Source organism: Mus pahari, chromosome 5, assembly GCF_900095145.1.
Source record: "Mus pahari chromosome 5, PAHARI_EIJ_v1.1, whole genome shotgun sequence".
Lineage (NCBI taxonomy): Eukaryota > Metazoa > Chordata > Mammalia > Rodentia > Muridae > Mus > Mus pahari.
This window is the reverse complement of record NC_034594.1, coordinates 102,156,707-102,179,287: the sequence shown is the minus strand read 5'-3', so window position 1 is coordinate 102,179,287 and position 22,581 is coordinate 102,156,707. Positions and strand designations below refer to the sequence as shown.

At 46.5% G+C, this 22,581-nt stretch overlaps 1 protein-coding gene across 1 annotated transcript in view; it reads left to right on the top strand.

The window, feature by feature from the left end:
• Positions 1 to 18,156: 18,156 nt before the first annotated feature.
• Positions 18,157 to 22,581, top strand: part of Tmem163 (transmembrane protein 163) — a 173,996-nt gene continuing 169,571 nt past the window's right edge. The window contains exon 1 of the mRNA XM_021198549.2: positions 18,157 to 18,566. Within this exon, the coding sequence (XP_021054208.1) occupies positions 18,368 to 18,566 (199 nt within the window). The 5' untranslated portion in view covers positions 18,157 to 18,367. The remainder of the gene's footprint in view (positions 18,567 to 22,581) is intronic.

Sequence of the window (22,581 nt, the reverse complement as noted above, 5' to 3'; positions counted from 1 at the left end):
CAAACTTTTTGGACACTGCACTAATGTGGTGCATAGACATACACACAGGCAAAACACCCACACACACAAAATTAGAAAACAGATCTCAAAAAAGTTCATAAAGATAACTAAGTTGGTGAAGGTAAGGGAGTGTGATAAAGAAACTGCTGAGATTGCCACTCCATTAGGGGGACAATTTTTGTTGTGGATAAGAGAGAAAATATTCAGAGGCATCTAGAAGAGTCCAGAGGAGAGAGCAAAAGAAACAGACTGGACAAGACCAGGGCTATGTGGAAGAGAAGCTAGTGAATGTGGGACAGGTCATGCCAGTTATAAGGAGGACAAGTAGGTGGGGGAGGAAGTTTGTGAGCTGGAGGAGGGCTGGAAGTTTAGGGTAGAAGGGTGTGTGGGAGAAGGGCCAGGAGCTAGCATGGGGGCTTTGAAATGCATAACAGGACTCATAACTCAAAGAGACCCCAGAGGCTAGCAAGAGCTTTGATATGCTGATAGACACCACAGGTATATGTCAATGAAGAGACATATATTTCTCCTGCCATGGACAAGGAAAATGACTCCTTTTGACAGACAGAAAACCCATGTATTCCTGAGGAAAATCTGGCTTTTATCTAACTGGCAGAAACCCATCTATAGTCTGCTTGAGCTCATTGCTGGATATATGTGCTGCTTGAGGCCTAACACTAATAGCCAAGTGTTCACGGTTTAAGATAGAATTTTAATAATTTTAACAAATTTTCATTTTCTAGGCCTGTAATTCAGTTAAAAGTTTTTAAAAACTAACATTCAGTAATTTTCACTCAGGTTTTAGGAACTGAAAGGGATACGAACTTTTTGTTTTCTACAGCATGGCGTTATTTTAAGAGTTCTAAACCTCCATAGTCCTTGGGTCCATCACCAGTCCCCTGTCCCTGGCTTGTTTGCCACACATGTAATCATAGCTAGAAATGTAACAGCAGAAAGTGCGCTGGGGCGGCTCATTTGGTGGGAGCTTGCTTGGATTGCACAGGACCGTGGGCTTGCCCTCCTGACCTTAAAACATAGATGCAGTGGTGAATTCCTGCACTTGGGAGGTGAGGCCGAAGTAAGAGAATCAGAGTTCAAAGCCTACCTTGGCTACACAGAAAGTTGGAGACCAGTCTGGGACTAGGTGATGAGACGAGAGAGAGAGAGAGAGAGAGAGAGAGAGAGAGAGAGAGAGAGAGAGAGAGAGAGAACCGGAACAAAAGACACATACAGAGAGACGGAAACAGAAAGGCAGTGGAGAGAGACAGAGACAGACAGACAGACAGACAGACACACACAGAGAGAGACAGAGAGAGAAAGAGAGAGACAGAGACAGACAGAGAGACAGAGAGACAGACAGAGACAGAGACACAGAGACACAGAGAAACAGAGACAGAGACAGAGACAAAGAGAGAGAGAGAGAGAGAGAGGCTCTGACAGCAACTACGGGTCTTCTAGCACTGTTCTTGTAGGGTTTCTGTGTCTTGCCTACAGTTTTGTGATGCTGTTTTACAGCAACATATTCTTGAATCCCTCTCTTTGTTTTAACCTTGTTTAAGCCTTCTCCAGGGCAGAGTGCTTCCGACGTTAGTGATAGATGTCGCCCCCTACTGGAGTTCTTTAATCCTCACACTTTGGGAATAGCTCTCTAGTTACAGAGCAATTTTCAAGCCACTCTGCCATGCAGAAGAGATGAGACTTGCCTTCCATCTAGCTAATTGCAACAGACAGCAGTGTCCTCACTAGTGATGCTCATTCCCAATCCCCAGAATCCATGAATACGTTACTGTACGGGACCAGAGGGAGATGTGCTGATGTCTTCCAGAATATCAAGGAGAAAATCACCCAGGACTGTCTAGGTGCACTGGTGAGAGCAGGAGAGTCCTGGTCCACATGAAGAGGGAGGGTCAGACTCAGAGGAGGCTTGAGGACAGAGGGACAGAGGGATGAAGGTACAGGAAGGGGGCTCTGATGACACAGCAGGCTAAGCTTCTTCCAGGTGGAAAAGAAACAGTTCATTTTCCCCTGTGACTCACAGTGGGGACCTATGCCTACCTGGACTTTAATTTAGGTCAGTGAGACCTATTAGTCCAGAACTTTAAGCTGACATGAGTGTGTTCTTTACATATATGTATGTATGTATGTATGTTGATGATAATGATGTATCCTCCATAATCAATGAGAGACTGTCAAAACAAAACAGAACCGTGTGTAGAGTGACTGAGACACTCAGTGAGCACCCCTCAATTTGAAAACAATCTCGATAGCTCCTGAGAGTGGGCAGAGGTGAGTTAGCACAGATGGGCACTTATGAGAGTCAAGGAGCCCCCTTCTGGAGACCCCGCACCCCATGCTTTGCACAATGTCAAGAGACGCCATTCCGATGAAATGATCGAAACACAGAGTGAAGCCATCGTCAGCCCCGCACAGCTGACCAACCTTCCCTGATCTGAACTGAGCTCTGCCTGGAAACCTAAAAGTCTGCCCGGTTAGTTTTTCGTCTTGGATGTTATTTTGAGAAGTTCTCACGGGCCCACACCTTGTGATTTCTATGCATTTAATAATGGAAGACAAGGTGGGGAATCACAGCTCCTTAAGATTCTAAATTCCGTGAGCTCCTGGTGCCTGGTGCGTCTGCTGTGTCATCAACACTTCAGGGTATGTGTGAGCGTTGGCCAGACTTTAGGAAAAAAGGCCTTAGATTTCTGGGGGAGGGGGGAAGATCTGTGGGAAAGGAAGGAACGAGTGCTGAGGTTTTAAAAATAGAGAAAGGGACACAGAAGGAAGAGACCACTTCTAGCTTTAGACAGATATCAGAGTGGTTTTCTGGGTTCAGATATAAGAGAGATTCCTTAGTGTATTAAATACAGTCATGTGGGAACACACTTTTAGAATATTTGCTAGCAAACTTATCAAACACCGTAGAATACTTGACCTCTACATTTTACGGACCAATTCATGAAAAATTGTATTTCTGATATAAATTTCTTTTCTTTTTCATTTTGGGAAAGTCTCGTATTACCCAGGGCAGAACAAAATTCTGAGACCAGTATAATGGAACAGCAGATAAAGGTGACTGCTGCTAAGACTTAGGACCTGAGTTCCGTCCCCAGAACCCACATGGTGGAAGGAGAAAACTGAACTCTATAAGCAGTCCCTTGACATACCTAAAACACATGTGCATGCATGCACAAACACACACACACAATACAGTTACATGCACAAGCACGCACAGTGGCACATACATACAGGGGCACACACAGACTTTGTTTAATGTGCCTTTTGGTTCTTCCCCCCCCCCCGCACCCCCCTCCCTGCACACACTTGTCCCCATATATTGCTTCTGGTTGTTTACTAGAACTATGTCCCAGGCCTGCATTCACAACACTCACTCTTAGCTAAGCAGCATTGGGAGGATGGGCTCTGAGTAGGATCTCTAGTGTGTATGAGCCAGGTTTTCAAGGAAGTGGATTTCTGAGCGTTCAGAGGTATCATGCCCAGTTGAGGAGTAGCTTCGGTACCCCTAGTCACACAAACATTTAGTACTTTATTTGTTGAAATAGATTTGAAATTTGTGTAAGCTAACATTCCTGTAAAAAAAAAAAGCCACACCCATTTAAAGATTCTATGAGGCCTACTGACTGATTAGAGTTTTCGTGATTATGGAGAGTTGGAATGTTGCAGGTCCAGATCCAAATTATGTTGGCCTATCTTAAGGCCCTTCAATAGGTAGCCATTGCCTCCCTGTGTTTCTGAACTAATATCTACCCTTGTGACTATTAGACAAATCCTACTGGAATGTACAGGCAAACCCTTAGCTTCCATGAATTCAAACCCTAATGATGTCATCAGATAACTTCCAAGGCAAACATCAGAGGTCCCCTGCTTTGCTGTGAACCAGTGTTTCTACCAGTGTATTTAAAAATGTCTGCGTTTAAGACTTTCTTTGTTCTGTTACTATGACGACTTCCTGAGACTGTTTTCATGATGGAGCATGGTATTTGGGCTATCCCAAACCTGTGTTCCTAGATCCTAAACCTGTGTTCCTAGATCATGGCCACTCACATTCAATTCCAGCCCATACTCCTTCTGAGGTGGGAGCTGTGTCTTGTGGCTGTCAGTTTGAAATTTCGTTTTCTTTAGTTTTGAGACAAGGTCTGACTGTGTAGCCCAGGCTAGCCCTGAACTCTTGATCCTACTGCTTCTACCTGTCTAGTGCTGGGATTACAGAGTTGCTTTACCATGCTTGGCTGGGAATCTGGGCTTACTGGGAGTCATTTTTCATTTGTTTTCTAAGGACCTGGTTCCTGACGCCTGGCTTTCTCATGTTTATACGAAAAGGTCCTCCAGGCCTCCTGTGAATGTTCCCTTCTTGTCCCTAGACCCCACCCCCACCCACATCCCAGCCCTGGTGGTTTCTGTGAATGTGGCTTTGTGATGTGTCTACATTTTTTTCTCCCAAGGAGAGCTATTCACATCCCCCCCCCCACACCCCCAGTTAAACTTCTCACCACAGGTAATTTTCATCTTGATTTTTCTGGGTGCCCGGACGGTGCCTTCTTGTCTTTGCACTCACATCACGTTCTATTTCAGTGCTGTCTGTGAATGTCAGTTGTGATGCGGTGTCCTTTTCGGGAGTGCTGCTGAGGATGCCAAAAGAGAAGTGTGTTGCAGATGACCTTCTGAGGTCCCCCAAGAGAAGCCCACACAGAGGACACATCCACACCTACCATACAAGCCCTCTTGACGGTGGAGAGGACACCATGTCTGTGGACACTGTGTCACAGAACAGGGAATCTGCAGCCCCTTTAATGTACCCCCCAAGATGACAGAGGGTGACAAATATAATTATCTTCATTATTGACATGATAAAACTTGTCACAAAAGCACCTTAAGGAAGAAAGGGTTTGGTTTGACTCGCGGTTTGGGGGAGACAGTCTGTTGTGGTGGGGGAGGCATGATGGCTGGAGCAGGAAGGAACTGCTCACCTAACATCACAGGAAGCAGAGAGAGATGGATGCGGGTGCTCAGCTAGCTTTCTTTTTTATTGCTTAGTCTGGTCCCTAGCACATGAGGTGATGCTGCCCACAGTAAGGGCTGACCTTCTCACTTCAACGAGTCCAACCTAGAAACCCCCAAATAGACATGGCTAGTGGTTTGTTTCCATGGTGACTCTAGATCCCATTAACGAGACAGTCAAGTTTAACTATTAGAGTCTTAGTGCCCCATTCTGCAGGTGTGGAAACTGGAGCCTGCTTTACATGGTCCGTGAAGCCCCACATACTACCCAGCCGCCTGCTTTTACTGGGACATTCTTCATGCTCTTGCAGAGTTAGGCTAGATGTCAACAGGCCACTGTGATAAGGAGTGGCTAACCTGCATATGAACAGTAACCCTGAGCCTGGTGGCCTGGGCCCATTCCACAGTGCCACCATATCCTGACAGGAGCAGCTGGGGGGATGGAGGGGGCAGGGGATTAGGATATGTGTGGCAGGGATGGGGACTCTGTCTCCTTTGTCATTAGGCAGTGGGAGCAGCTGCTCACTGGAGATTTTCACTTTGGGCTTGGTATTTACAAAGAAATTCTGGCTAAGAGCAGCCAGACTCTTGAACCTTGCAGCCTTGAACCTGCTCAGAAATAGAAAGATTGACAGCTCCCCTCTCCATGCACTGAAAAGATACAATGAGTTGCCAGAGATTCTTATTGTTTTCATCCTTTGTCTGAGATGATATTCTTTTTCCACTGGGAAATCTGATGAATGAAGCCTTTCCTCACAGCTTAGAGGAGGGAGTAGGCTCCAGCGCTGCAGTAGTGTCCCTTTACCCAACACAAGGCAGACGAAACCGGCACTGAGGCCGTGATGCACAGGCAGCCACACTGGTTCCGAGGACTCAGTATCTGCTGTGAGTATGTATGTGCACATACACATGTGTACCCATGTATGCCCATGTGCGTATGTGTGTATGTGTGAATGTGAAAGCGCACGTGTATGATTCTATGTGTGTATACATTTGTGTATGTGTTTGTGTCTCTGTGTGTGTCTTGTGTACATTTAACTGTTTGTATACATGTATGTGTGTATGTATGTATGTATGTATGTATGCATGTCTGTGTATGCCTGTGTCTGGTGCTAAGGATCAAACTCAAGGCCCTTCACATGCTAAACAAACAGTCTATCAACAGCTACCCTGTTACTTACTTATGTAGAGTGTAGCCACCTCAGTTCCCTTGTCTGCTCCCAAGCCAGCAGAGACAAGTACTTACCAGCCTAGGGCAGGCCTTGACTGCCCTTATGCAGAACAGCATCACTGGGAGGAAGGATGCCTGCCTTTGGGAGGGGGTGGAGAATGCCCTGCACCCCCTTTACCCTATCCCCTGGCTAACCCTCCTGGACTACTACTGCCTCCTTCGCATATCCTGCTTAAATTAGAAAAGCTAAATCAGCTATATTTTCCAGGCAATGGCAAGAGACTGAAAAAAAAAATGTGTCAAAGAGTTAAATGTGATTGTTTGTGACAAATGAGAGTGTAGATTTGTTGTTGAAATTAATTAAATCTCATTTCTACCCCACCTTCGGCTATTGAGTTCCTGGATAAAAAACACACATAGCCTTTATATTTTTAATAAGCCTTGATCAACACAAGAGCTGGGCAGATACGTAGCCTCCATGCTATTAGAATCTACTTTCCTGTCAATAATCTTGAATCATTACCTACTAGTTACTATACTCCATCTGTGCTGCTCTTAACTCCAATTGGCCAGCACACCGGGCCATGTTTTATGGCTCAGCTAACCCATGGCAGCTTCTCCTTCACCCTCCTGCATGTTCTTCTCCTCATTGTGGTCGTCCTCTCTCCTAAGCTCTTGGAACCTAAACCTATGTCTCTTTTGCCCAACTATTGGCTGTTGGCATCTTTATTTACCAATTAGAAATAAATTGGGGGGGGGGGAGGGACACTTAGTGTCTTAGATGCAGACTCTCTGGGGCTACCAGTTTTGGAGACCCGAATTAGCATTACAATAAAAGCAGCATCAGTCCAACCCACTACATAGATTATTTTATCTGTTTAATTTTTTTACTTGAGACAGGCTCTCACTATTAGCCCTGGCTGCCATAGCCCCCCAAGTGCTGGGGATCAGAGGCAGGAGGTACCACACCTAACCATCTTTGAAATAGATTCTTCTCAGTTCCTTTCCTGTATCAGTCTGTTTTCTCATCCATGTATTAAAACATGATCATTGAGGTTTTATTCCTCTGTCCCTTCCTCCTTTTTCCCCCTCTTCCCCCTTCTTGTTCTTCCATCCCTCCTTTCACATCTATGTTTTTCTCCTTCTTGTCTTCTTGCACAGTCCTGCTGTGTAGACCAATCTGGCCTTGAATTCTTGATTTCTGAGACTCTTTCTTCAAAGTGCTGGGATTATAGACACTGCACACAGGCCAAGGTCTTATCCTTTTCTTACAAGTGACTTAGACCATGAGGTGCCCAGCCCTCCTGATTCATCTGCAACATGATCTCTGCAACCCGCGGCAGAAGAATATCTCAGAAAAGGGGGCAAAAGACTATAGGAGCTGGAGAGTGTGTCTTCTATGTATGGCAGGCAAGCCACATGCATGAAATCTCAGCAACATGACTGACTAAACAAGACCTGAGCAACGACAACACCACTTGGCAGTCTAATGTGGATGTGGGAAATCTCTCAGGGCCCCACAGGCAGCTAATGACTGAACGGAGAGGGAGCACTAGTTTTCCCAAGGGATGAGTCTCCTAATTGCTTATCCAATACTGACTGGTTAGCACTGAAAACATATACATACAAGCAACACTTAATAGACTCAACAATTCATATGTATATACATATACATATATATATATATACACATACACACACATATATGTGTGTATATACACAATATGTATATGTGTATATACATGTATATATGTATACACACAGACACACACTCACACACAGGCACACAGACACAGACACACACACACACACACATATACGTATATGGAAACAATGATTTTGAGAGGAAATGAAAACCATGAGAAGTTGTAGGGAGGAAACAAAAGGGAGAAATGATGTAAATGCAGTACATGTATGAAATTTTAAAATAAATTTAATTTAATAAAAAGTAACTATGATAAAATAAAATCTATTTAGAAGCATACCCCATATTAAGAATGTTAACTACCAAACAGTTGTATTTCTCCACCCTGGAGCCTATCTGTTTTACTTTGCCTGTGGTAACTGTTATTATACAGAAAATCTTTTATTTTATCAAGTCAAAAACATTAATAACTTTCTTTATGGGTTGTCAACTTTGTATATATTACCAGATGTTTCTGTATTATACATTCTTTTTGTTTTGTTTGTTTGTTTGTTTGAGACAGGGTTTCTCTGTATAGCCCTGGCTGTCCTGGAACTCACTTTGTAGACCAGGCTGGCCTCGAACTCAGAAGTTCTTCTGCCTCTGCCGCCAGCGTGCTGGGATTAAAGGTGTGTGCCACCACACCCGGCTTCTGTATTATACATTCTTATCTTCTGTCAGAAGTCGTTCAACTTCTATAATTTTGATTCTTTATATTTCAGTCTGGACTCATCTAGAGTTTATTGGGTACAGAGGTCATATGGAGGAGCTGGTTTCCCCCAGGGACGACTTTGTTGTCCCAATACTCTGCATTAAAGATTTGTTTTCCCTGTTTGATTTGAAGCGGCATCTTTATCCAACACCTACTTTGTAGAAGCATTTGTGTTTATTTCTACATTTGATTTTACTAAACTGAATTGAAATTTCAATCCAGGCGGTTCTGTTAACCATTGTGAATTATTGTGTGTTGTCAAAATTCCTTCCCTGGGAAAGATGTGAACATTTACCCTTGCCTCACCCCCCCCCCCGTGGTCCTAATAACTAACAAAACATAATCTTATCATAGTTCACCCTGGAGAACCAGTGAGTTTATTGGGTTTACTTACAGACCATGGGTGAGGAATCCTCCTATCAAGGAGCATGGATGACCCAAAGCAGCACACTAAAGGATCTTCGTCCTTCACGAACGATGGCTGCTTCACAGTCATACAGATGGATCCTCAGCCCCATACCCCTAGTCCTTCCCAGCCTATATGCTCCAGCATCTCCCCTAGATTCCTAGAGCAAAACCTGTAATTAGAGCAAAATTACACAGAATACCAGATACTCAGGTGAGGGTCCAGTGACCCTCCTTACCCCCTCTTTTAGAAGGGAATGTCAACAGTCCACAGGACCACTCCTGATGGATCACAGTAAGTATGCACAGCTGACCTCATGAAGATAGACATTTTGTTTGAAGTATAGCTCCATAGAAGTGTGTGTGTGTGTGTGTGTGTGTGTGTATGTGTGTGTGTGTGTGTAGTAATAAGAGTACCTGTTCACAGACGCTTGGAAACCAGAGGAGGACATTGGAGGCTCTGGTATATCATTCTCCTTATTCCCTTGAGACAGGGTCTTCCACTAAACCTGGAGCTAAGTTGATGGCCAAAGAGCCCCAGAAGCCCCCCTGCTCCGACCCAGGTTAGGACTGAGGCCGCAGGTGCATGCAGTTGCATCTGGCTCTTTATGTGGGTGTTGGGAGTGGATGTTGGGGTCCAAGCTCATGTCCTTGAGCTCTTCCCTGCTGAGCACTGTGCCATCTCCTTTAGGGTGGTTTTGACAGTATGTCCCCTATGAGTTACCTCCTATCATTTTTCTCTCATTTTTGAAAATTGCTGGCTGTTCTTGGAAGATGCTTGCACTTTACAGTCAGCTGTGATAACTCTCCTTCCAACGCTTTGGTTAACATTTTTATTGGGAGAACATTCTAGATTAGTTTATGGGGCACCAATGTATTTATAATGCCAAATATCCTTTTTAAGTTGGTTTAAAGTGCTATTTTCATTAAAAATGAAATACATAACCACTGTTAAAGAATCTGGGGCTGGGAAGATGGTTCAGTGAAGGAAGTGCTCACTGCTCAAACATCAGGACTTGAGTTTGGGTCTCCAGAAGTCACATAAAAGGCAGGCATGGTATCCAGGTAGTGGTTAACCGTGCCTTTAGTCCCACCACCTGGGAGGCAGTGGCAGGTGGATCCCTGTGAGTTCAAGGTCAGCCTGGTCTACATAGTGAATTCCAGGACGGCCAAGGACACATAGAGAAATCCTGTCTCAAAAACAAACATACAAACAAAAGCCAGGCATGGTGTCTTGTATCTATATCTCTAGCACTGGAGGTAGGAGGGGCTGTTGTGGAGACTTGGATCCCTGTGGGTTCACTGAGAGACCTTATCTCGATGACAACGACGACGACACCAACTACGATGATGACGACTATGATGTTCAAAGCCCTTGTCAAGAAATGTGGCTCATTCATGGACAACAAAGAGTCTGTTAGAACTGCAAAGATCTGGGCCTCAGTGGAAGCTGCCTCAACTGAGTGTGTGTTTACCAAGAGTGCCAGATGATGCTCTAAGTCCACATTTGGGAGCTCTGACCCCACCCAGAGCCTTCTCATGCTTGTCTGTACATCGAAACCTTTACCAAAGACACTTGCCTGGGTCCCATCATCAGATGTCAGGGTCTGATCCTTACTGATTTATAAGGAGAACAGAAATGGCTGGGGTGTCACCACTTTTGTTCAGTTGATGGTGAGACAAGTTCCAATGCAGCCTGAGACGGCCCCCAAAATGTTATGTACCACAAGGTGCCCTTGAACTCCTGGTCTTCCTGCTTCTCCCTCCTGAGGGCTGGAGCTGTAAGCTTGTGTCACCCCTCTCTGCCTTTGCAGTGCTGGGGACTGAACTCCAAGTCTCATGTACACCAGACAAGCAATCCACCAACTGAGCTATGCATAAATAAGATTTTTATGAAGTACTTTGATTGGGTGACTTACTGTCCCCATTTCCTTGGAGTGGAGGCGTTTCCAGGACATGGGACTTGCAATGCCCAAATCAAAAATGTCTCCAATTGTTATGGCTTGGCTACGTAATGTCTTGCACAGACTCATGAATTTAAATGCTTGGTCCCCAGCTTGTGGCAATGTTTTGAGAGATTATGGGACCTTTGCGACACGAGGTAGAAATAGGCTCTTAGGGGTGTCTTCGGGGTGATGCCTGCTTCTGCTTTTAGCTAGGCTGTTTGCCTCTTGTCTACCACAGGAACATGAACAAGCATGCCATAAGCTCTACTACCTCTGACTCGGTCTTTTCAGCCTGATGTCTTCCTTATCATGGTGAGCTGTTTCATTTGAACTAGTAGCCGAAATAAATCTCTTCTCCCTTTAAAGTCCTTCTGTTGGGCATTTAATCAAATTGATGAGAAAAATAGCTAAAACATTGGCCAACCAGGGCAAGGTGGCTGTTCTAGGCTGGACGTAGCATAATTGAAGTCTGCTGCTTAGAAAGGTGCACATCAAAGGCTGGCAACATAGAAATGTAACATGGTAGTTAGACTGTACATCCCTTGAAAGCAGGGATGACATTTAAATATTTTTCCTTTTGGCAGGCATGGTGGTACATGTCTTTAACTCCTGCACTCAGAAGGCAGAGGCAAGAAGATACCTATATATTTGAGGCCATAGTGGTCTTCATAGAGCATTCCAGGCCAGCCAGGGCTACATAGGGAGATCCTGTGTTGTGGTTTGAATAAGAAATGTCACTCATAGTCTTGGGCATTCAAATGCTTCCTTGCCAGGTAATGATGCTGTTTGGGGGAGGTTTAGGAGGTGTAGCCTCTCTAGAAGTACATCACTAGAGGTGAGGACTAAGAAAACCTTCACTGTTAGCACTCCTTCTAGGCTCCACCCAACAGTAACCTGGCCTGGCTTTCTATAAAAGCAGTAACAGTAGGCCTCGGCTTGCTATAAAAGGGGCTGTTTGGTTCCTCCTCACTCTCTCTGCCCCTTTTGTCCCTCTGACTCTCTCTTCCCTCCCTGACTCCTTTCTTCCCTTCCCCCTCCCCCTTCCCCCCATCCCTCCCTGTCTCCATGTGTTCCTGTCCAGCCTCTCTCCTCACTCCTCTCTCTCTCTCTCTCTCTCTCTCTCTCTCTCTCTCTCTCTCTCTCTCTTCCCCCTTCCCAATTCCTCTTCTCATGCCCTAAATAAACTCTATTCTACACTATACTGGTCATATGGCTGGTCCCTCAGGGGAAGGGATGCCTCAGCATGGGCCCAGAGGCACCCCTGCCTCCTCTCCATACTGCTGCGCTCTACAAAGCATATCCCTGGCTCTTTTTTTAAATAAAATACAACACCTACCAGTTCCAGGCCTTTGCTCTCTCTTCTTCATGCCTGCCTTCCTGCCATAAAGGATGAGGGTTCTTAGCCTGCTGTTTAGCCTCCTTGCTTGCCACCTTTCATCATGTGGCCCCTACTATCACGGAGTCCCACACTCTAAAGCCCTAAGGCCAAATAAACGCTTTTTTCCCTAAGTTGCTTTCATTATGGTGTTTTTATCACAGAAGAAGCAACACATCCCATGTTTTAAAAATTCATTTTGTGTGGGGGACTAGTTCCAGGACTCTTATACGCACATCAAAATCCCTTGTATAAGATGATGTATTTCCATGCAACTCACACACCTCCTCCTGTATACTTTAAATATCACCGGGCTACTCATTGTCTTAGTTTCATTTCCTTTGGCTCTGACACAATAGCCTGGTAAAAGCAACTTAGGGTAGGAAGAATTTCTTTCGGCTTACAATTCCAGGTCCTAGTCTGTTGTTGTGGGGAAATCAAGACAGCAGGAGTTTGAAACAGCAGCTAGTCAGCAGAAGGGGGATGAATCCTAGGATCCCTACTGCTCAGCTCATTCTTCACTCTGGTGCGGTGAGGATTCCAAACTGGGGAATGATGCCACTCATCCTGAGCTTGCTGTCCCACATCAATTAACTACGGTAATCCCCTACAGACATGCCCACAGGCCAACGTGATCTACACCCATGGTTCTCAACCTTCCCAATGCGACGACCCTTCAATACAGTTCCTCATGTTGTGGTGATCCCTCCATCCCCCACCAAATTATTTTGTTGCTACTTCATAACTGTACTTATGCTACTGTTATGAATAGCAATGTAAATGTATATACCAAGGTATCTGACATGGGACTCCCAAAGCGGGTTGTGACCTATGCAGATCTAGTTGGGAACCACTGGTCAAGACAGGGTTTCACTGAGACTCTTTCCAGGTGATCTGAGACTGTGTTAAGTTGAAAACCAAACACCGTACTAATAAAGTTAGCGTTACATAAGCGATGGGTACACTGAATTGTTTAAGAATAATAGAGGAGAGGGCTGGAGAGATGGTTCAGTGGTTAAGAGCACTGACTGCTCTTCCAGAGGTCCTGAGTTCAATTCCCAGCAACCACATGGTGGCTCACAACCATTTGTAATGGGATCTGATGCCCTCTTCTGGTGTGTCTGAAGACAACTGCAGTGTACTTCATATAAATAAAATGAATGAATAAATGAATAAATAAATAAATAATTTAAAAAAGAATAATGAGGAAGAAAAAAATTCTCTGGACTGGGCAGATAGCTCTGTATGCTCCCTTTCCCCTTCGTAAGCACAGAAGCCTGAATTCAATCCCTAGAACCAATATTTTAAAAGCTGTCTGGGTGGCACCCACTGGAGAGGGAAAGACGTGGATCCAGTCTAGCCTACTTGGAGAGACCAGTGAAGACCCTGTCATACAAGAAAAAATGAAGCAGATAGTGTCCAAGGAGCAGTGTCCTCTGGCTTACACACACACACACACACACACACACACACACACACACACCCAGAGTGAGAGTGACAGAGAGAGAGCACAAGAAGGAGAGGCAGATTCAGTAGAAGTATAATTTAAAAAATATGTGCTGTGACCTGCGGTGAACTGAATACACCAGTACAGAGCACAGGGGTATGGAGGGCCGGCAGCTGAATGTTTTAATACAAAAACCTCTAAAAATAAATAACAGGTCTCATAAACATGTCATATCTAAGTGTTCTGTAGTCATGACCTAGTTCGTATCTTTTCCTTTTTTCTTTTTTATGAGAAAGAGTTTATAAATGTAGCACTCGCCAGTGCCAGCACTGTTCGTCTGCATTCATGCCTGCCTTGTTTCCGGAGAGCGTAGGGCCTCCCTGGGGATGCTGCTGAGGTGGACTTCAGCACCAGCATGGACACTCCAGGGCTTCACAGCTAGCTCCTCGCCCCACCCAGCCCTGGAGTGCTTGTTCTCCAGGGCATGGGCTCTCCAGGGCTGCTTGCATTGATACAAGAACTAAAAAGATAGTCTGGGCGGTTAGCTGGCTCGGTTGATAGAACATCTGTCTAGTAGGCAAAAGGCCCTGGGCATGAAGTCCCAGGTTCGATCTTCAGTATGCCCTGAGCTGGGCGTTGTGGCATATGTCTGCAATAACAGTACTTTAAAGGTAGAGGCAGAAATGGAAGTTCGAAGTTATCCTCAGCTACATAGAGAATTCCAGGCCAGCCTTGGCTACATGATATCCTGTCTGAACTAAAATAAAGGAGACTTTATTTATTTTTTTTAGGTTTTAGTTTGCATAAAACAGAAACTCTATCATGAATGTCGCTGTATTCCAGTTTTGCCTTTCTTTATTTTTCTTAATGCCTCTTCTTCTGTGGTTCATTCAGGCCATGCCTTCTTAGAAACTTCTTGCTGGAATGATTTTTTCCCCCTTGAAAAAATCCCTTTAAAACAATTTACTTTATTATTTTTAATTATGTGTATCTGTGTGTGCTCATGTGTGGGTATGTGCATATGAGTTCAAGTGTGCTGAGAGACCAGATGAGGGCACTGGGTCCCCTGAAGCTGGGGTTCAGGTGGTTGTGAGCTGCCTGTCGTGGGGGCTGAGAATTGAACTTGGCAAGAGCTGTACCTCTAGTACAGTGGCCCTCAACCTTCCTAATGCTGTGACTGTTTAATAAGTTCCATGTTGTGGTGACCAGCCCCCAACCATAAAATTATTCCCATTGTTACTTCATAACTGTAATTTTGATCCTATTACGGATTGTAATGTAAATATCTGTGTTTTCTGATGATCTTAGGTGACCCCTGTGAAAGAGTTCTTCAAGTCTCCGAAGGGGTCGAGATCCACAGGTTAAGAACCATTGTTCCACCAGGCAGTGGTGGCGCACGCCTTTAATCTCAGCACTCGGGAGGAAAAGGCAGGCAGATTTCTGAGTTCGAGGCCAGCCTGGTCTACAGAGTGAGTTCCAGGACAGCTAGGGCTATACAGAGAAACCCTGTCTCAAAAAAACCAAAACAAAACAAAAAGAGAACCATTGTTCCAGGCCCCCTCTACCTCCCTCTAAACAATTCTTTAGGACCACTCACTGCCGTGGCTATGAGATGAATCTGTGGCTGATACATATGTCTCTAATTTTAAAATCAATATAATGATGTATATGATAGCAGAGGAATAAAAGTAGCACCATACATAATTAATGTGCTTTTGCCAAGATAAATGACTACTCAGGAGTGTACCAGAAGCCAGCAGTACTCAGATGTCTGTATCTACTTGTGAAGTAGGAGCGGGAGGATGACTAGACTCTAGAATATTATTGGCATTATTTTTTCTTAGTGTTTAGTGTGTTGAAATAAAAGCTCAATAAATATATTTGTAAGCACACATGGAATTCCTTAGCCCGCAGCTGTTATATATATGATGGGCACAGATATGCTGACTCATGTGGTGAGTGGAACTGCCTTCAGTGTCCTGGTTTCCCAAAAGGAGAAAAGTTCCATCTTCCCTAGACTTACATACTAGTTGTATTCCCAGAAAAAAAAATTTGTGTACGTTCAAAGATGCCAGTATACGCCATGTTCACATATAAACACAGTTAAAATTCTAACGTGATTGGAAGAAGCACATTTTCACAGAACTGAAGATCCAGCTGGACTTCTGTATCTATCCCCCTACCAAACTGGGGTGGCCTCAAAGAAAGCGCCTGCACTTCTCCAGAACGTCCCCTAGGGGGTGGAAGTGCTGCGAATTGTGCGGTTGCTGAACCGGGAGAAATGCCTATGAAACATTTAGCAAGGTGACAGGCACATGGTCTCCTTTCAAGGATGCAGCTAATATAATCTCCCAGTGGACATGCAGGGGCGCGTTCTGGGGGATCTGCAGCATAAAAGGCAAGAGAGGCTTGCAGCAGCTTTTGCTTCTGAACCCCCTTCCTCCCCCTTCAAAGAACAGACTTTGCTCGGGTACAGAACACGAGGGAGCATGATGAGCCCTAGTTTGCTCACCTGCACCTTCACATGTGTAGATGCTCTGGATGCAAAAGCCAAGTGTGGAATCAGAACAATGATCCTTTTTTTTTTTTTTTAGAGAGCCTGCTGTGCAGTGTGTGTGTGTGTGTGCCTGCGCGTTGGGGGTGCAGCGCCTGCAGAGAGGGGCATGTTTCAAGACTTAGCCTCAAGAACAATTGAATCACACAGCAAAGGAAAATGCTTGTTAAAACACCAAACAAATAAATGTATAAACAAACAGATTAGAGGTGGGGACGCAGCTCTGTGCTAAAGCCCGGGCTAAGCTCCTCTGCTCTCCTGTTCCCAGGACTGCAGGGGAAAAGAAAATATAATTTTCAAAAAGCAGAATATTAGGAGGGGGATGAAGTCTAAAAGCCACCGCGTTAACGTTTCAGCCAACTCTGTTGCAGCCTGTGACATCGACCTCTACAGTGCTCAAGGCCTGGATATTTTTGTTCTTGGGGTGATTCTTCGACTACCATTGAGAGGTCAGCCAATGGGATCACCTGGAACAAAAAAGAAAAAGGAAAAAGGAAAACAAAACAAAAAAACAACCCCCCAAATCCAGGATGCGAGAGGACGGAGGGCTCTGTACATGTGAAGCATTGGTACCAAGAACAGTGGCAGGATCAGTGGTAGAAACTGCCTCTGTGTGTGTGTGTGTGTGTGTGTGTGTGTGTGTGTGTGTGTGTGTGCCTTCAGCCCAGTGAACATGGCGTTTCATTTTCTTTAGAGAAAAGAAGGGGCTGTTGAATTTTTCATTTTCTTCAGAGGAAAATAAGGGTGTTCAAATGACCTAGTTCGAAGCTTTCAGTTTACAGTTGAAAATATTGTTAAAAAAAAAAAAAAAAAAACACAACAGAAGACCGAACTGGAGCCGAGATCACTCAGATCTGATCCCAACAAAATGTGACTCCCTTCTCATCTCCGGAACCCCACAGAGTCATTTAAATCCTATCCTGACTTCTATGTTCCCTGGCAAAGCGGAAACCAAAAAAGGAAACCGGTTACTCTCAAAAGAAAACAGGGCGGATTCCTTTAAATGAAGGAATTGGCATGTTAGAGTACTCAGATTAAATTTAGAGACGGATACCAACCTATTGATAAAATCTAGACTCTCTAGAGCTCTGATGTAAATGCCATCAATCGGGTCCCCAATCCGTTAGGCGGCCGGTTCGCCTGTGGGTCTTCCCCAGCCGGCCCTGTGGACCAGGTTGCAGCTTCGCTGGGGAGACCAGGCTCACCGCCCAAGTGTGGGAACTTGTTAGGGTCAGAGATGAAGAACAGGGGTGAGCATCCTCAGCAGAAGAGTCTTAAAGGGGACGGATCCTGAATGCTTAGAGAGGGAAACGAGCTGGTGACAGATGGATGGGAAAGGCCCAGAGATAGTCGCAATGGGAGGTCTGCCGGCAGGGGGACAGCCACGGTTCCAGCAGTACCTCAATCTAAGTTGGTGCAAGAGAGAAACTGAGATGAGAGTTAAAGCCATTTAAGGGCAGCAGATCCAAAGGCTTGGGAACAGGTGAATCCTGGTTCGGGCTTGGGCAGGCGGGGACAAGGTGCAATCCTTGTAGCCCGTGTGGCTCCAGGAGAGAAAAAAGGCCAAATGAGCTGCGATGCCCTCTCTCCTGCCCACGCGCGGCCACAGGCTCCGAGGACTGCAGAGTAATTAGGGTGGAGGGGTCCCTCCTGGGCACCAATCCGCGACGTGAGTGAGGGGCGCGTCCTCCGTCACGCCCTCACCCAGCCCTGCGCTAGCCACTGGCTGGTCCCCACGCCCCCTAACAGTTCCCTCAGCTTCCACGCGTCTGGACAGTCCGGGACCCTCCGTTTCTACCCGCCTGGGTGCATCGATCCCGGTGCCCCGGCTCAGCGCCTCGGGGCGGGTCCCTGCCGCCCGCACCTGCCCCCGGGGGCGGAGCGCAGCGGCGACAGCGCGGCCCCAGCCTCCGCCACTCGCTGAGCTAGCGGCGGACCTGCCGCTCACCGCGGTCCGGGAGAAGCTCTCTCTCAGCGCCCTTGGTCCCTGGCACTTCGGACTCGTGTCTCCATCATAGTCAGCTTCGTCTCGGGGAATCTGCAGCCCCGGCGCCATGGAGCCGGCTCCGGGCAGCGAGCGCCGCAGCCCCCCTGGCCCCGGAGTCCCGCGGCCGCCACCGCGGGGCCATGCGTCCTCGACCGCCGCCCCCGCCCCCAGCCCGGCTCCGATGAGCTCCTCTGTGCAGCCTGATGAGGAACGGCAGCCACGGATCAGCGAGAGCGGCCAGTTCAGCGACGGGTTGGAAGACCGAGGTGAGCTGCCACCGCCCCGCGCTCCTTCCTCTCCGCCCCTCTGAAGCCACCTGTCCCCTCCCTATATGCGGAGCTTGGTGTAAAGAGCGGAAGCGACTGTTCTACCTTTCGGGATTCATGAGGGTCGGGCAGCGGCGCCTCTCGAGAGTCTCTTTCAGTTTTCCGATCTCGGCGGGTGCTTAGGCCAGCCTTCTCCGGTGCTCGCGGGAAAAGTTTGCAGACAGGGTTTTTGGTGTCTTACAGGGGACCAAGGATTCCTCTCGGTGCTGGGAGATGTAGGTTCCAAAGCATCCCGCTGCGCAAACCCAGCCAATCACCCGGGGAAAGTTTTATTTTTATTTTTATTTTTTCTGGGTTAGTGGCAGAGCACCCGCTAGGGTGACAGCTAGGGTCCCCTTAGCCTCTGGACGCGCACGGGGCCGACGCTCCCTGGATCCTGGGTCACAGCGGTCACCGCCCCATAGTGTGAGGGTGCTGGCAAAGAGGTTAGGATGTTTGGGGTCTGGCTACCAATCTGATCTACACAGATGCTACCCACACTGATACTTCCTGGAGAGCGTGTGTCCAGCTCTGAGTCCTTCCTTGGACGCTGGCCTTGGACCCGGTGCGTCGCCTGGAAGGCATCGCCATCTCCCGCCTACAGCCACTGTTTCCTTAGTGGGGCTGCGTCGAACGCTAGGGATCCCTCATTCCCCCGCCTGGCTCTCCTTCCCCATCCTGCTCTAGTGGCCTTCAGCTTGGGTTCTTTGCATTTACACCTTTCCTCTTTCTTGCTGCTTCTTAATTGGCCCCCCTCGAAAATTATCAACGGTGCTGCTGAAACCGTTGCTGGCGGATTTGAGGTCTCTGCAGCACGGTCTTTTCTCAGGCAGCCGGCTCTGTACACCTCTATTCATTATTTTTCCTTTTTCTTGGAAGCTTTCATCTGTCGACTGTAGAGTGCTTATATTATTTTAGTTCTGGCAGGTTTCTGTCCTATTCTTAGTACCTCCTGAACATCTTCATATTCCGGTTTTGCGTTGGGATACAGGATCTCTTCCTTAGAGATTCCGAATTGTAGCGTGTGAAACAGGATGACATGGAAACAGATTTCCCAGAGAAACAGCAGAGATGCTGTGTGCGGAACTGGAGCAGCTCCAGCTTGGAACGAGTTCTGCACCCGGGTTGCAGGTCCTTTCCCTGTTCCCACAGAACTCGATAGCCTTAGAGATGGGAGAGTGGATGGCATCATCAGAAAGCCAGAAAAGCCTCTCACTTGAATTCTGGGGTGTGAGAATTACCTTTGCCTCGCAAGATTCAAACATCTCACAATGAAGAAAGACGGATACTCTCGGGTTGGGCTTAATTCTGTAGCATTGCGGATTATCTGTAAGCACCGAGCAGTCTCTCTCTCCCCACCCCTGCACAAGGGCAAACAAGAAAACCATACTAGGATGAATTGATATTTAGTAATATCTAGAGGCCATGCTTCAGTGTTAAATGAAAACAAAAACACAACAAAAACCTCTTCTAGATACATTCTTTAGGTTTTCTGTCAGTGGTCAAATGAACTTCATTTTCTATTATATCGTCTCCTGAAAGCATTCACTGTTCATAAACCAGTGCTGTGTGGAAGCCTGCGTATTACACACAAACCTCTCTGTCAGGATGAATTGTGTCTTCCACAGAGCCCAAGGTTCTATGCCATTTTGAGCTAGCTGACAGCCGCTGTAACATTCTTTTGTTACACCCATTCCTGGCTGCAAAGAAAGAGTTAATGATAAATGAAGACCCAGAAGGCTGCCTGGGAGATTGGTGGTAATATGTATGTGTTATTTTATCTCTCCTGTATCCATTTTTTTTGCTATCTCTTGGGAATGGTTCATGGGTTGTGACATCTTTCCCACCAGAGACATGAACTGGGGAAGAAGAAACTCCGTGGTCTCCATCTCTCCTTGGATGCAGTGGCTTTCTGCTGGGCCCAGTCCCTATAGGATGTGGGGGATGGGTGCTCTGGCCACACATCTACCCTCCATACTGCTTTTTGTGTTGACTTTCTTCTAAGGTGGTAGAGCCTTGAGGCAGACAGCTTCTGGTTCCCAATGGAGAGCTGTTTTATGACCCAGTGGCTTGGAATTTTGGAGACAATTTCTTCATATAAGTGAAATGGACGATTTCCCAGAATTCTGGTCAGCTCAGAATGGCCCATCGTTACTGTAACAGCTGATTGAGCCTGTGGTTCAGGAAGCAAGCAAGCACTATGAGGTTTAAGACTTTCAGGAAATAAGACCTACACAGACACATACACACACACACACACACACACACACACAAATACACACGGAGACATACACATATGCACACACACAAATACACACACACATATACACACAAACACACACACACAAATACACACAGACACAGAGCCTCAGAAGGGGGAGCCCAATTCATCTTCTGGCTTTCTTCTTCCCTTCTTTAATATCCATTTCTCTATGATTTTGTCCCAAACCTTAGGGTTTGGCTCCACCTTACAGAGTTATGGCTTTATTTAGACTGTTCTCTAGCTGTCCATCTTAAAGACAAAACAAACAAACAACAACAACAAATCCTTCCTGCAGAGAATTGAAGCTCCGTGGCCTGGTGTGGTGACTCAGACCTAGAATGCCAGCACTTGGGAAACAGAAGCCTAAGGGCCCCTGTGAGCCCATGGCCAACCTGGGCTACACATCAAATTCCAGGTCAGGAGATATCAATGATAAGTTCAGTACTAAGGACATTGCATCTTCACATAAATTTGCCCCTGCCTTTATTCTATGTTAATATTTCCCTTGGTATTGTCAGATCCATATTATGAGATTTAAGTTGGGTTAAAATTCCACTGTGGAAGCGGCTGTGAGCAGGGATGCTGCGGCCCTGCACATGGACCTGAGTTCTGTTTTAGTTTCTGTTGGGCTGGTAGGCCTGACTCCTGCCTGTTTGATGTTGCTTTCTGGACCCTCACCATTCCCCCACATTCCTGTGGCTTGTGAGTGTGCAAGCATCTGGCATGGATGCAGAAGAGCCAGTGTGAAGATCAGCCTGAGCTGAGAGCCCTTGTGCGGCCTCACACTCTACTTCCCTTGGAGGAGTAGAGAGTGCCCATTTTCAGCATCAGCCCTGCATGTATCTATGTATGTATGTTATTTGTGTGTGTGCCAGGTACATGTATGTAGAGGCCAGAGATAACTTCAAGTGTCAGTCCTTAAGTGCTGTCATCTTATTTTGGGAACAGAATCTCTCACTGATCCAGACTTGCTTTATTCCACTAGCTGGCCAGTGAGCTTCCAGGGACCCAAGCGTGCACCACAACCCCGGGGATTTTACACCTGTGGCTTGGACTCATGTTTGCTCAGCAAGCTCCTTACCCACCGAGCCTCCTCCTGAGCCCCTCAGCTGCACCTTTAGAAAGGAAATGAAGAGCACAATTGCATGGAAAGAGAAAAGCCTTTCCTCCTTTGGACAGGGTTTCCATGACAGTGACTTTATGTTTTCCCCGCCTCCCCAATTTTACAATCTCCCAGGGGAGCCACGAGGAAAGTCCGGTCTAGGGAAAGACTTCCAGTCCTACTGGCTCAGAAAACCCAGAAGCCACTGCAGCAGGTGGTCCAGCCCCCTATGGCTGCCACTTGAATCTCTCATGGGGAGGAGGGTTGGATCTGGTGTCGAGGCCAGGGGAAGCAGCCTCGGGTGTGGTCAGGGCCAGGTGTGCTGTTGAAACCAGCCAGCTCTGGAAGGAGAAATAAACACTGCCCAGCAGAATGGGCTAGGGTGTACACAGTGATGACTGTCTCTGTGGAAAAGTCAACCAACTTCTAAAAGGGATCGTGCCCCTACTGGACAAACCTGAAATGGGTGCTCTCAGAATGCCTGGCAAATGAGCCAGTGATTTGAGCTGGTACTTAAATGGTGCGGTTTCACTTCTCCTGAACCAGGGGGCTGGGATGAAAGAGAAATTAGTGTGTGTGTGTGTGTGTGTGTGTGTGTGAGAGAGAGAGAG